This window comes from Periplaneta americana, chromosome 10, assembly GCF_040183065.1.
Source record: "Periplaneta americana isolate PAMFEO1 chromosome 10, P.americana_PAMFEO1_priV1, whole genome shotgun sequence".
NCBI classification, from domain to species: Eukaryota; Metazoa; Arthropoda; class Insecta; order Blattodea; family Blattidae; genus Periplaneta; species Periplaneta americana.
Window position 1 is genome coordinate 50068746 of NC_091126.1, and position 14320 is coordinate 50083065.

At 34.0% G+C, this 14320-nt stretch overlaps 1 protein-coding gene across 2 annotated transcripts in view; it reads left to right on the top strand.

The window, feature by feature from the left end:
• The window catches only part of caly (ubiquitin carboxyl-terminal hydrolase calypso), an 81288-nt gene that overhangs the window by 16850 nt on the left and 50118 nt on the right, over positions 1 to 14320 (top strand). For both annotated transcript variants that reach the window (XM_069837403.1, XM_069837404.1), the window contains exons 3-7: positions 736 to 861; positions 1011 to 1212; positions 8822 to 8993; positions 10536 to 10925; positions 13454 to 13644. In XM_069837403.1, the coding sequence (XP_069693504.1) occupies positions 736 to 861; positions 1011 to 1212; positions 8822 to 8993; positions 10536 to 10925; positions 13454 to 13644 (1081 nt within the window). The remainder of the gene's footprint in view (positions 1 to 735; positions 862 to 1010; positions 1213 to 8821; positions 8994 to 10535; positions 10926 to 13453; positions 13645 to 14320) is intronic.

The window sequence follows — 14320 nt, forward strand, 5'->3', positions numbered from 1 at the left end:
GATTCATTTCATCTCGCCAAAAAATTGTAATCTTGTAAAATTTTGACTTGTTCCACATCCTGAAGCTTCATTGCTATTGTATGATGTATGGAATGCAATAAATGAAATGAAATAAAAAATGGAAGTCTAGTGGTAGTACTAATATGTCTGGCATTTAAATCTGCAAGAATCCAGCAGTAGTTCCAGTACTCCCAGTGCTCACACGCATATTTTATATGTGCAATTTTTTTATCGAGAAAACCAATAATTGTAATAGTGATGTGAATTCTTAACCATTCGACACTTCACTTCATCTAATATTCGTGGTAAAAATTAGATGTTCCTATATCAAAGCATCTCTTATGTTGCCTCCTCAAGAAAATTGTAACAGGGGCATTTAAAAGCACTGACACACTTGTGTGCTGGATAATTAAATACCTCCGGACTTAAAGTTTTAATAATATTGGTTATTTTGATATGTTATCATCCTCTAAATTGTGACCTTCGAAATTAAAAGATTGAAAAGCATTAAATTATTCATTGTAACCTTTAATTGTACCTTTGCTGAGAGAAATTAAACAAAGGCCACGTCAATTTACATTGGGTTTCTTATTTGGCGTGTCAACTTTTGTTTTCGTATTTTTATGTTTTAATATTAAAATATATTTTTAAAAGTATATTGAAATAATTGTTACTTTAAAATATGTTTTAAAACGGGCCTTTTCCCTGAATTTTATTTTTTTATTTCTCTCATAGATGGTTCCCAACAGTTGTGCCACACATGCTTTGCTGTCAGTGCTCCTGAATTGTCCAAATATTAATCTAGGAGCCACACTTAGTCGTCTGAAGGCTCACACATCGGGCATGTGTCCAGAAAACAAGGTAGGTAAAGTATTTACGTTGTTTCACATGAATAAGCAAAAGCTATGATGCTGCATGATTGTTATATTCTTTTCAGCATATAGAGATACACATATGTTATTGCATCTTATTCTGTGACAATTTGAACCTCAGTCGTGCTCTTCGTGCAGGGTTGGGCCATAGGAAACACACCAGAACTAGCAAAGGCTCACAATTCACATGCAATGCCACAAGCAAAGCGTCGCCTTGACAAGTCATCAGGTGTGAGTACTGGAAGGTACACAGGAGAAGCATTTCATTTCGTCAGTTATGTGCCCATTCGTGGCAGACTGTTTGAATTGGATGGCTTGAAACCTTTCCCTATGGATCATGGTAAGTGGCTTGCAGCTTTGCAGAAATGTAAATAATATGTATAACATCGTGTTTTGTATATAGAATGATTCATGAAGAAAGGTCATAAATTTAGAAAACAGTTTGAGGAAAAATGTTTGTATGATCAGTGATCTGATTTCGAATGATTAAGGAGTAATAGCTATTTTAATCTGATGTAAGATGAGTGGAATGGAGAAAAATTCTCTCTGACACTAGGATTTGAACCCGGGTTTTCAGCTCTATGTGCTGACGCACTATCCACTAAGCCACACCGGATTCCCATCCTGATGTCGGATCGAATCCTCTCAGTTTAAGTTCCACCTCTTGGGTTCCCTCTAGTGGCCTACCCTCATGCACTGTGTCATAGATGTATGACACACTCAGTTTTTCTCCATTCCACTCATCTTTCATCATATGATGACGCAGAATTTCTGCACGGAAATATCATATGTATTTCGGTACATCGTAATAATATATGATATGCGAAAAATAATCACTTAGTGATTTAAGACGGCGCTTATTCCGTCGGATCCCAGCCACTTAGTCACTCATAATGAGTGCACTTCTGCATATATGTGGACATTGTGCCACTGTCATACATCTATGACGCAGTGCATGAGGGTAGGCCACTAGAGGGAACCCAAGAGGTGGAACTTAAACTGAGAGGATTCGATCCGACATTGGGATGGGAATCCGGTGTGGCTTAGTGGATAGAGCATCAGCTGAAAACCTGGGTTCAAATCCCGGTGCCGGAGAGAATTTTTCTCCGCTTCACTCATCTTTCATCATATGATGACGCAGAATTTCTGCACGGAAATATCATATGTACTTCGGTACACCATAATAATAATATATTTTAATCTGCAAAAGTAGCTACACTTTCACAGCTCTAAATCACATGTAAGAGACTGAGAAGCTGAAAATTTGCACTTTATGTTCATAGCTACATATGTACCTAGTATTATTATAGTCGAAAATGATGCTTACAAATATATTTTCAAATCTACCACCCTCTGCGTCAGTACAATTGGACGGACTTACGCAATAATAGACCAACCGATAATTTGCACAAATCTGTTGATGGCGGGCTAATTTAACTCGGAAAAAATCAATAATGTGATATCTGAATTTTGCTGCTATTTATAAGCAAAAATTTTATTTATTGCATAAAATTCGTTTATTTATTTATTTTGCTTTGAAATATTAATTCAACTGCTGGTCTCTTATTAAAAATTGGTTAGCCTTTTTTGGTATTATTTGTGCTATTTTTTGTAATAGTATGAGTGTTATAATACTTCCTGCATAAAATATTTTATAAAAAAAAACAGATTTATTTCAATGGCCAATATCTCGAAACAGGTTTTTGGTGCTTGGTCTCTTATTGCGTAACTCCATCCAATTTTACTTTCTCTTGTGAATTGCTTTCTGTAGTGTCATCAATATTGACAATAGTTTGTCCTTGACCTTGACATCTAATGTGCGAACATGGCTCCTGTTATCTTAATTTCAATAATACGCTCTCCCACACAGTTATGAATTACGAGTAATATTTTAACAAGTTCATGACACAGAATCTTCTATGGTAGTGCAGAATTCATAGTGATGTATTTATTTTTACTAAATAAATAGCCGGAAGTCCCTAACTGTTTGAAACGAACCCATAGGACCTAACCATATGAACATTTTTTTCTTCGTGAATCATGTATAAAATTGAGATTTAATGTTTTGAGGATGTGTTGTTTATGTGTAGTCTGAGTAAAGGATACAAGAATGTGGGCTTGATTCTATTGGTTCCCCACTTTGCTCTACACCCCTTGCCTGTCAGTGTTGTCACATTATGCATCAGACCTGTAGTTGCCTGCTTTATCTCGAAAGATGCTATTCTTTGTAATTGGTAATTTTATTATATTTTGACTGTTATGAGTGAGAGAAGGTAGTTCAAATAATTCTTCCGATTATAATCATAATTATGCATCTGATTCCTGTGACAAATAAAATACTCATGCTCTGTGTTGTGCTTATTGTTTGTTTAATTCTTTGCATTACAAATTATTAATATTCGTATTATTATGTACGTATGTAATAAAAATAAGGGAGAATAAATTTTGAAAAAAAAAAAAAAGTGACTTTATTCGAATATATTTTGTTTTCATTCAACATGCAATTGAAGGCTAATTTTAGAACAGTGGTCTCAAATTCTTAAAACTAGGCTGTCTACTTATGTAACATTCGTAAAAGACTCCTATGACAAGTAAAATACTCAAGCTCTGTGTTGTATTTACTGTTTTTATAATTGTTTACATTGTTAAATATTATTATTATGACGTAATAAAATGGAGAATAAATTTCAAATGTTACTTTATTCAAAAATACTTTGTTTTCTTCCAACAAATGATTGAAGGCTAATTTAAGAAAAATGCTTTCAAATTCTTAAAACTAGGCTATCTACATACGTAACATTCATAACAGACTCCTATGACGAGTAAAATACTCAAGCTCTGTGTTGTACCTACTGCTTTTTAATTGTTTACATTGTTAAATATTAATATTCAGATTATTAGTAATATGACGTAATGAAATAGAGAATACATTTTAAATGTTACTTTATTCCAATGTATTTTATTGTTTCCTTTCAACAAACAATTGAAGGTTTTTTAAGAACTATGCTTTTAGATTCTTAAAGCTAGGCTATCTGTTTACGTAACCTTTGTAACAAACTCCTGTGACTAGTAAAGTATTCAAACTCTGTGTCATGCTTATTGTATCTTAATAGTCTGCATTACCGGTATTAAATATTAATATTCAGATTATTAAATATGCATAATAATTTATTCTCTATTAATTTTATTATATTATAATAAAATTAATAGAGAATAAAATTTCAAATGTGACTTTATTCAAATATATTTTGTTTTCTTTCGACATACAAATTAAGGTTAACTTAAGAACAATGTTTTCAAATTATTAAAATTAGGCTATCTACTTATGTAAGCTTCTGACAGAAGCGACAAAAATGCACATTTTTTTAAAATATAGAGCACATTAATTATTTCCTCTTAAGCACAGATTTACTTTTAAGATGTACAAATGTTCGTGTTACAGTAGAGGAAAAAATGAAAAAGACAGACAGACATCAGGTCAACTATACAACATTGCACACATGACTTTCAGACCAGTATTTTTGTATAGTGGTCACTATCATTACCTCTCGACCCAAGTATCATGTGATCAAACTTGGTTAATGAGTGGAATTTAAGTTGAAAAATCCTAAGTGTAACTTCCAGTGATTGAAGAAGTAACGCAATTGAGCCCTTAGAGTAGATTTACTGCATGTATAAATGATCAGTGAATCAGAATAGAGGCAGAAGTATTTGTTGAAGCTTACCTTTACTCTGTTACGAATTTTTAATGATTGATATCACTGTGGTAATACCGGTAATTTTATGGAGCCTCCAGCAGAAAAAAATGGGATCATACTGTATTAAAATCTCATTTGTGCTCAGACTTTTGTATGTACAACATCTGCTGATGTACATTTGTATTGACTGGTATCATTGCATAAATGCGCAAGCCAAATATGAGTGTCAATTCGAGAAATGAATATCATAAATAAAACCAGTCAATAATTGGATATTATTTAAGCCAGAGTCAGTCAAGAAATATATTATATCATTATCAAAGACCAATCAAGAAATGAACATCTTTTAAGTCAAGGTCAATCTAGAAGTGGGTTTCATTTGGGATGTGATTAGTTAGGAAGTTTATATTATTTAAGACCAGTCCATTGGAGAAATATGTGTTATTAAGCCAAAACAATTGAGAAATTTGTATTATTTAAGCTAAAATATGTTTTGAAAAATGTTTATTATTTCTGGCAATACCAGCCAGTAAATTATAATCATAAGCCAAACCAGTTCTTAAATTTTTATTATCTAAGTGAAGACCAATCGTGAAATGGGTATTGCTTAAAACCATTCGAGATGTAGACACGTTTGAACCCAGACTAGTTCATCATGAAATTAGAATTGTTAAAGTCAAGACCAAGTGAGAAATTTTTATTGTTTAAGCCAAGATCAACTGGGAGGTTGGAATGACTTGATTGTTAAGCATTGGAAAACAACCAACAACAAACCAATCACTCTCAACTAGTGGTACCTTACAGTAGTTGATGCAACTTTAGGAAAAAGTGAACTTGCAGGCTTATACAAAAATCATTATTAATCTTGGTGATTCATGAAGATGTTGTATAATTACTACTAGGGCTAGAGTATAAGTCATGACAAATATTTTTTTGTGAGAATGCAAGCTCAGTTCGAAATTTTGAAATATGCAATTGGAATATGTTCTAGTAATGCAGGGCAGGGATCAAACATCCATTAACAACACAGCATCATGCTACTTGAAAGAGCAGAGTATGTGCATTACTTGTAGTAATATAAGTTAGCAATCAAACATCCATAAATAACAGCTTCATTCTACTCGTGTTTATTACACTTGTTGGAATAGCATTTCAACACATATACTCACCCTAAAATCCCATTGGGTCACATCCATTCTGTACAGCGGTCGACTCACAACTGCATTATACATTATGCAAAACTTATTATATGCTCTCAGTGAGATAACCATATCACGATGCCATGTAGTGATGTGATCACATGCTTGTACTATGGATGCACGGCATGATGGCAGACTCACAATTGAATTCACATTGCTCTCTTTGTGATAACCATAAATAACATTGTGTCCACACCTGTGGAGTAACGGTTAGCGCATCTGGCCGCGAAACCAGGTGGTCCAGGTTCGATTCCTAGTCGGGGCAAGTTGCCTAGTTGAGGTTTTTTCCGGGGTTTTCCCTCAACCCAATATGAGCAAATGCTTGGTAACTTTCGGTGCTGGACCCTGGACTCGTTTCACTGGCATTATCACCTTCTTCTCATTCAGACACTAAATAACCTAAGATGTTGATGAAGCGTCGTAAAATAATGTACTAAAATAAAATACATCACATTGCCATCTATGGTCTGTCCAAAACAACTTCCGACCTGACAAATGGCGCCTTTAGCATGTTACCATGGCAACCATTCAAATCAACCAATCACAAGAGACACGTAACCATGGTAACGGCACGGTGTTGCCTTGTCTATGTTTACAAGTTGCATGTGAATACCAGGGCCTAGTGGCGAATACAGTGCCCAGAATGACTGAGCTGGCTGGTTAACGCGTGCTTTGTGTGAATTAAAAATATTATTTAATTGTATTATTGTTTTAGTGTATCGATAATTATTGTGTTTAAATTATATTACACTATTATCTTCATTGTCATTGGTGGAGTGTGTGTTTTCTAGTTTCTGCTAGAGTTTTTAAACAGATGACTTGTGCAAAAGCAGGCAGAAAACAAAGAATATTGGACAAGGTGTCCCGTTAAAGAGTCAAGCGTGAGAGATGGTATGTTATGTAAGAGAGTATTTTGAGAGGAGAAATGATAATGGCGGTCCTCTTTTACTTTTGGCGCAAGTCGTAATGAGAACTGTTGCTTGTGTTAAAATTAATAAGAGCACTGTTACCAATATTTGAAAAGAAAAAAGCCGTGTAGATTTTTAATTATAAATATTTTTACAGTTTACAATTTTTTCAACGCCTTTCTAACAATATTACATTGAAGAATACCGACACTCATAAAAGTAGAGGCTTCGTATTAAATTAAAACTGTTTTTACAGTTTACTGTCCTTTCGACATTTTTCTAATGGTATTTACATTAGTACTACTACTACTACTAATAATAATAATTATTATTATTATAGGCTAATAAAAATAATAATGTACGCAAATTTTAATGCCTAGTGTTCAACAAATTGGTTAGAAATGTATGTGTTCCTGTCAGCCGTTCATTACTGCACTCTATCGGCAGCACGCTCGCTTACACGAAAGATGGGCAACATGACAACATTGCTCCCCCTTCTCTATAAGCTGTCAAGTCGGAAGTAGTTTTGGTCAAGGTATAGTGTTGCGACCACATTTTATGGATGCTCTGATCATTTTCAAATTGAAATAACCAGATTGAATGATTTATATTCATTATTTTATTTTAGAATTACAGTATATTTCAAAGTGTGTTATTTACATGAATTACGTTTTGAAAATTATGTTCTTCAAATGATGTCCCTCATTGTTAGCACATAACTGTATGGGAGGCTTAACAGCACTCGCCGCAAAACTTCTGGTGAGATTGCCATCACTTCGGTCCTAATATTTCGCTTCAAACCCGCCATTGTCCTCGGTCGGTCCTAGTACCCTACTCTTGAAGTACCCCCAAAGGAAGTAATTGCAAATATTAGGTCGAATGATGTTGCAGACTATTGAACATCACCTTGGTGTGAGATCACTTGGGGTCCAAGCATCTCTCTTAATTCATTAATTGAAACCCTTGCAGTGTGAGTAGTTGCTCTATCTTGCTGGAACCACATGGCTTCTAATGCAATAACACGTTTCCGTAACTCAGCTGCGAGAAATGTTTGAAAAATGTTAACATAACTTTGCGAATTTACGGTCACTGCTTTCACTTCTTTGTCTTCAGAGAAATAGGGGCCAATTACCCCAAAAGACGCTATACCACACCACACAACAACTTTCTCGCTGTGTAACAGTCGTTCATGCATCTCCTGAGGATTTTCTGCTGCCCAGTACTGGCAGTTCTGAATATTGACATAACCAGATACATGGAAATTGGTCTCATCTGTCATGGGAAGATGGTTTAGAACCTGGTAATTCACAATATTCAAAAGTTCACTGCAACAAAGCCTGTGACTTCTCTTATCTCAGTCACTCAATTATTGCACCATAATCATTTTGTATGGATAAAAGTTGAGGCCTGAATGCAAAATTCTGCATATGAAGTGGTCAGAAAATTCTAGGGCACTTGAGTGTTTCACTGTCGATCGCCAAGGACTGTGAATAACAGTGCTATGTACGTATTCAATATTCTCCAGGATTCGAACAGTACACAGTTTCCCAGCTGGTTTCTTCCTTATGACACAAGCCGTTTCCCGAAAGTTTGCCACTCACAACAGTATGGTATTGCAGCTTGGAACACTGTCATTTCGATGAATGTTGAGATGCCAGCAAAATGTTTGCTGAGTAACAATCACTGATACATTATTAAAAAAAAAGTCTCCATGATGAATGCTCTATGTTCTGCATAGCACTAGTTCCATGGAGACTGAAATCCTTTGAGCCGACAAACACGTGTGTTCAAGGTCAGTCACCCCACTTCATGCACATTTGCGCAGACCACATCTGAAATCCATCAGCTGTCTGATGAAGCCTGTATAATTTGTGTTCTACTGTACATTTTTTTAACTTCACAACTGTAACCAGTAAGTGGTCTTGACTTAGTAGTAGCCTATCATTAAATTCAAATGGAGAACTGAAATATTTCAAGTGTATGTGCAAAGTTTTTGACTGCTGATGTAATTAAAATTTGTCAATGTGATTACTATCTTTTATGATTAAATAAACTCTGATGTATGTACTCGTATTTCCAGTTGTTCACGCTGTCATTTGAAATTGGTTTAGTCATTTATATTACCAATATTTTATTACTTGAAGGTCCTTGGGGCGAGAAAGAAGATTGGACAGAGAAATTTCGTCGTGTTATTACTGACAGACTTGGTATTGCTACTGGTGAGCAGTATCATGATATTAGATTTAATCTAATGGCTGTTGTTCCAGACAGAAGACTTGCTCTTACTCACAAACTAAAGATGCTGAAAACAAATAGGTAGGTCTTTAATTTCTTATCATAGAATACTTCTTTGATCTGGTTATTTTTCATTTTGGCAGTAATATTATCTGTAAAGGAAAAATTATATTGTAATGTTGGAACTGGTATAAAAGATCAGTTATTTGATTTTTTGTTTTGCATTCTAATGCAATTTGTTCTATAAAGTTGGTAATATTTAATGCACAAGGTACAGAATATTTATTTTTCTACACTGAGATTGTCACTCCCAAAATCGCGTAGTGGCCAATGAAGCATAACTACAGGGCAGAAGGTTGAACGAAGTCATAGCGCAGTCTAGTATATATAGTCACGAAGCTCAATATGTAGTAAATATGCATCCATAGATAGTTGCTAACCACTAGGATCGCTAATATCGCCTCATTACAGGCAATGCGAAATAGTACCGGCACAGTCTATTGTTTCTAGCACCCTCACAACTCAAGCTTCGTGACTGTATATACTAGACTGTGGTCATAGTATGTTTATTTCATCCTTCTTTATGTTGTGTTTACATTTAATTTTGAATTGTGAGTGATGCCTCAATTGTAAGCATAACATTGATGATACAGATACAGATATAACTTTAGAATAGTTAATTATGGAATTTTACAGTGGGGAAATAATGTCACTGTTTTTCTTCTTCGGAAGAAAGCTGTGCATGTTCTTAACGGTTGTGGCCCAAGAGAAACTTGTAAGCTCTTATTCAATGAATTTAGAATTCTAATTCTTTCTTCATTGTTTGTTTTTGCTAACATTAAGCTCGTATATGAACATTTACATGAATATGAATTTGGTAATACGGTACATTCTCATGAGACTAGAAATAACCATAACCTAACTTTCCTAAATGTTTAGCCAGGGTTTGTAATAGCCATTTTGTTGTGAGCGTGAAACTTATTAATAAAATTCCTCTTAACATTATGTATGTTAATAATAGTAAAGTTTTTAAAACTAAATTAAAAGACGTGCGCTTTAGCAAACAATTTTACACAGTACATGAATTTATTAAATGTAATTTTAATTAATTTCTATGTAAATAATTTTAACTTTGGTTATGACTAATGTAATTTTGTATTATTTAACGATTTTTTAAATAAACTAAACTAAACATAAGGTTCTTACTATAAACTATTGTGCACGCATGCATTTGGTTTCACAACATAATGGATGTCCTATAAAATAAGTTCTAACAGTTCTACAAATCATGATTTCATATTAAATCAGATATTTCTTGAAATCAAAAATAATATAAGCTGTTTTGTTTTATTCCAACTTAGAAACTGCATATGAAAGTGCTGGTGTATCATTGCCATATTGTGTTTGTGTACTTTATGGCTAGAACGAGAAAGTAGCAACTGCTGTAAATATTATTAACTCTTTTGTATTGCTATATTGCACAGATAAAGGTGATATTTGGAGAAATTGTTATTTTAAAATCTTTTTTTTTTCTTATGAATTAAACATGTATCTGTTTACCTCTTGAATTATTGTATATACAATTCGTATGTATTAAAACAAAAGTTAATTGAATGTTTCCAGGCAAATTGTTTTGGAGGCACTACAGCAACTTGTAAAATTAACTCATCCAGAATTGACAAATGGTAAAGATGAAGGAGAAAATGGTGATGATAAGAAGGAAGTAGATAGTATCAATGTAAATTCTGGCAATGAGAACGTGAAGAAAGAATTACAGAAAAGTGCTGAAGGTGAAAAAGTGAAGTTGAATGGTATACACCCAGAAGCAAGTAGTCCTAAAAATTCTGCCTCCAGTCCTGATGGCAAGAGCAAGGATTCCTCCCTCAGTGATTCTGATTCGTATCTCACACCTCATCCTATCCTTGAGACTCACAATTATGCCAAAATACCTCTCATAGCTTCTGGAGATCCAAATGGCACACCACTGACGAAAGCAGTAAATTTGGAAACAAGGTAAAGTGGATTTTCAGAGTTTAACATATACCTGCTTCTATTTTTCCCTCTTTTTCTTACAGTTGTAAAGTGAATATTGTTTAGAAAGAATTTTATGGTAGGCTAAATATGGTATAAGAATTTCAATTTTCATGTGTAGCTTTAATGTAATCTATCTCAAATTTATTTAAAATATTGAAGCAAGGAAAATAATTATTTATTGTTAAGTACCATCTACATTAAAGAAGCTATTAGTGCAAACACTTGTTATGCCCCATTTTGATTATTGTGATGATCTATTTACTGACTTAAGTGTTAATGTCACTCACAGACTCCAGCATGTTTATAATGTGTGTTTATGTTTCATCTGCAACATTCATCGATCTGATCATGTATATAACTCCTTCCCTGAAAATGTTATCATGGCTTCGACACAGTGACAGAAGGATTTTCCATTCCTTTTACCTCCTATCTAATTTATTAAATACATTCTCATCAAGATACGGTATTTATCAAATCGTTTCATTTGGCTTTCTGATTTTCACAACTTTCATACATGCTTCCAACAATGTACTATCCTAACAATTCCTTCACACAACACAACATTGTACTCTTTATCTTTCACGATGTCACTTGCTAGAACTTGGAATTCCATCCCTCTCTCTATCAGAGATTGCTGGGAGCTATTAAAATTAAAAAATAAATTGAAAATTCGTCTATTAAACAATGAAACATCTCGCTATCATTAAATGTAAAATATGATTTGTCTACTTATACTTTTATCTCCTTTCTCTCTTAATTGTGCTGCTTGTGTGTAATTACTGGGCTTAATATAGTTAACTACTGAATATTATCATTTATTTCTTAGTGTAGTTTATTTTCAGGTTAAACACATTACTTGTATCTTTTTATGCCATAACTGTCTTGTAAAATCATTTTATTGTTATCTATTTCGGTTTGTGAAGCTGTATTTTATATAGTTTGTAGTAGTTCTGGTTCAGTGAAAGTTCTGAAGGACTTCACTCTACCAGACGAATAAATAAATACCTAAATGAATGGTTGGATAGACGAATAAAGAATATATTACCCATTTTTCCTTTAATTGTGTAACATTATTCAATGAAATCAATTTTGCTCTGTGAGAAGGGAGGGATTTTTTTTTTTTCATTTATAACAGACACAGCTGGTACTTCAGGTTGATGGGACACTGTTAAAGAAGAAATCTTCTTGGTTAAATGTGGATTTAAATAGTTTTAAATATTTCTCACTCTTTCAAGTTGTAGGGAAGATGAGGGAAAAACAGAATTATAATGATGGAAATATAAGTTTATAGAGCTTACCACAGGTTTCGATTTTAACTCACGATTCTGCTCAGTAATGGTGGTGGTGATGGTGGTGGTGGTGGTGATGATGATTATAATAATAATAATAATAATAATAATAATAATAATAATAATAGAGATTAAGAGTGTTTGAGAATAAGGTTCTTAGGAAAATATTTGGGGCTAAGAGGGATGAAGTTACAGGAGAATGGAGAAAGTTACACAACGCAATTCTTCACCTGACATAATTAGGAACATTAAATCCAGACGTTTGAGATAGGCAGGGGATGTAGCACATATGGGCGAATCCAGAAGTGCATGTAGAGTGTTAGTTGGGAGACCAGAGGGACAAAGACTTTTGGGGAGACCGAGACATAGATGGGAGGATAATATTAAAATGGATTTGAGGTAGGTGGGATATTATGATAGAGACTGGATTAATCTTGCACCAGATAGGGACCGATGGTGGGATTATGTGAGGGTGGCAATGAACCTCCGGGTTCCTTAAAAGCCATAAGTAAGTAATAATAAGAATGGTGATAATAGCAATAATAATAATAATAATAATAATAATGGCAGGGCGTAAAACTGAGGCTAGTCTATAGGCCCAAATTTTACCTCCCCCCCCCCCCCCTCAAATCATTATGAACCCAGCACGCATTCTTACATTTATGAATTGGAAAAATGGATCACTCATATAGATTTAGTAATTTGTAACTACCCCAACAAGTAGGAATCTCTTCTCAACCTTTTGCTCACCTGAAGATGAAGGTAGATATATACTTCACCAACAGTGTAAAAGATTAAACTACACCTCTTTTTCGGTGCTTTTTAATTGGTAGGCGTGAACAGTTGTGCCATGTCTGATCAGTAACTCTTCGATTATTGTGTACTTATAACACTTTCTTTTCCTGGTAAAACCATAAGTTATTCACAATCCCACAAGGGATTGGTGGGTCAATATTTTGTCATAGTTCATCCCTTGTGCATGTAGAATTCAAATCACGTGATAGTAAGCATTACATTCCCCTTCCAAATTTAGGAGCATCATTTGAACTTTTAACAAATTAATTTTGGTTTATAGAGGAACCTTTTCCTGGGAAACCTAGATTATTCCTAACTCTCAGTGTAGTCACATATCAAATTGGCACTATGTAGATCAGATAAATTTCAAAGATTAGGTGATAAAATGTATACAGTCCTTATTTAGTACTCTTCCAATTTCAGTTTGAATGCTGGCAATGCAGAAGGTCTAACAGAAAAATCAACAGCAGGAGTTACAACAACAGGATCTGGTGCAACACTCTGCCCTCCGGACTATTCCACGCCGTTAACAATCCAAACATCTCCAGCACCTAGTAGTTCCAGTACTGATACCTCATCAGAAGTGGGCTCTGCCTTCAACTCTCCTACACAAGGTAGGGATTTTGTGCAGGAACCTGCACGTGATAAATTATTTAGTTCATCAATACCTTTAAATTCTTTTAAAACTTCCATCTATGTTGAGAGAAAATATATTTTTATATGAAATAAAAATGGATGAAACGAAATTTTTATGTCCCTTTGAGTTGAAAATTGCTTACTGTTTTCTGATATCTGTTAACTTGTGTTTGTGGTATATGTAGCACAATGACAGAGGATACATCCAGTAAAGTGAAATTTCATAAAAGCATAGGACAGTGCAGGTGAAGGTAAGTTAAGCTTATTATGTGTCTTTATACACTACAAAATCTGGCTATTGGATACATTTCAGAAAGCTGGTTTTATATATCCAAACACGTTCCAAAAAATCCAAGAACATAACAGAAAATTGGAAATCTAATTAGGAACTTGGCAGCTCCAAACAAGATATGGAATCTCAATATACTTATATATTAAGGCATAACCATTTTGTGGAATAATAGATAGGTTATATTAAGGTAAGGAAGATTCTTGCGAAAAGCTATAGTCTTACAAACAAAAGATTGCGTTAGAACAAAACAATCACATGGTAAAACTTAGAAAAATAAAATCAATTATTTGCTTCATAAGTGGAAGAAATGCAGCTGTAGCCATGTTTAGACTAATACAAAATACAGTTTTTAGTAGCATATC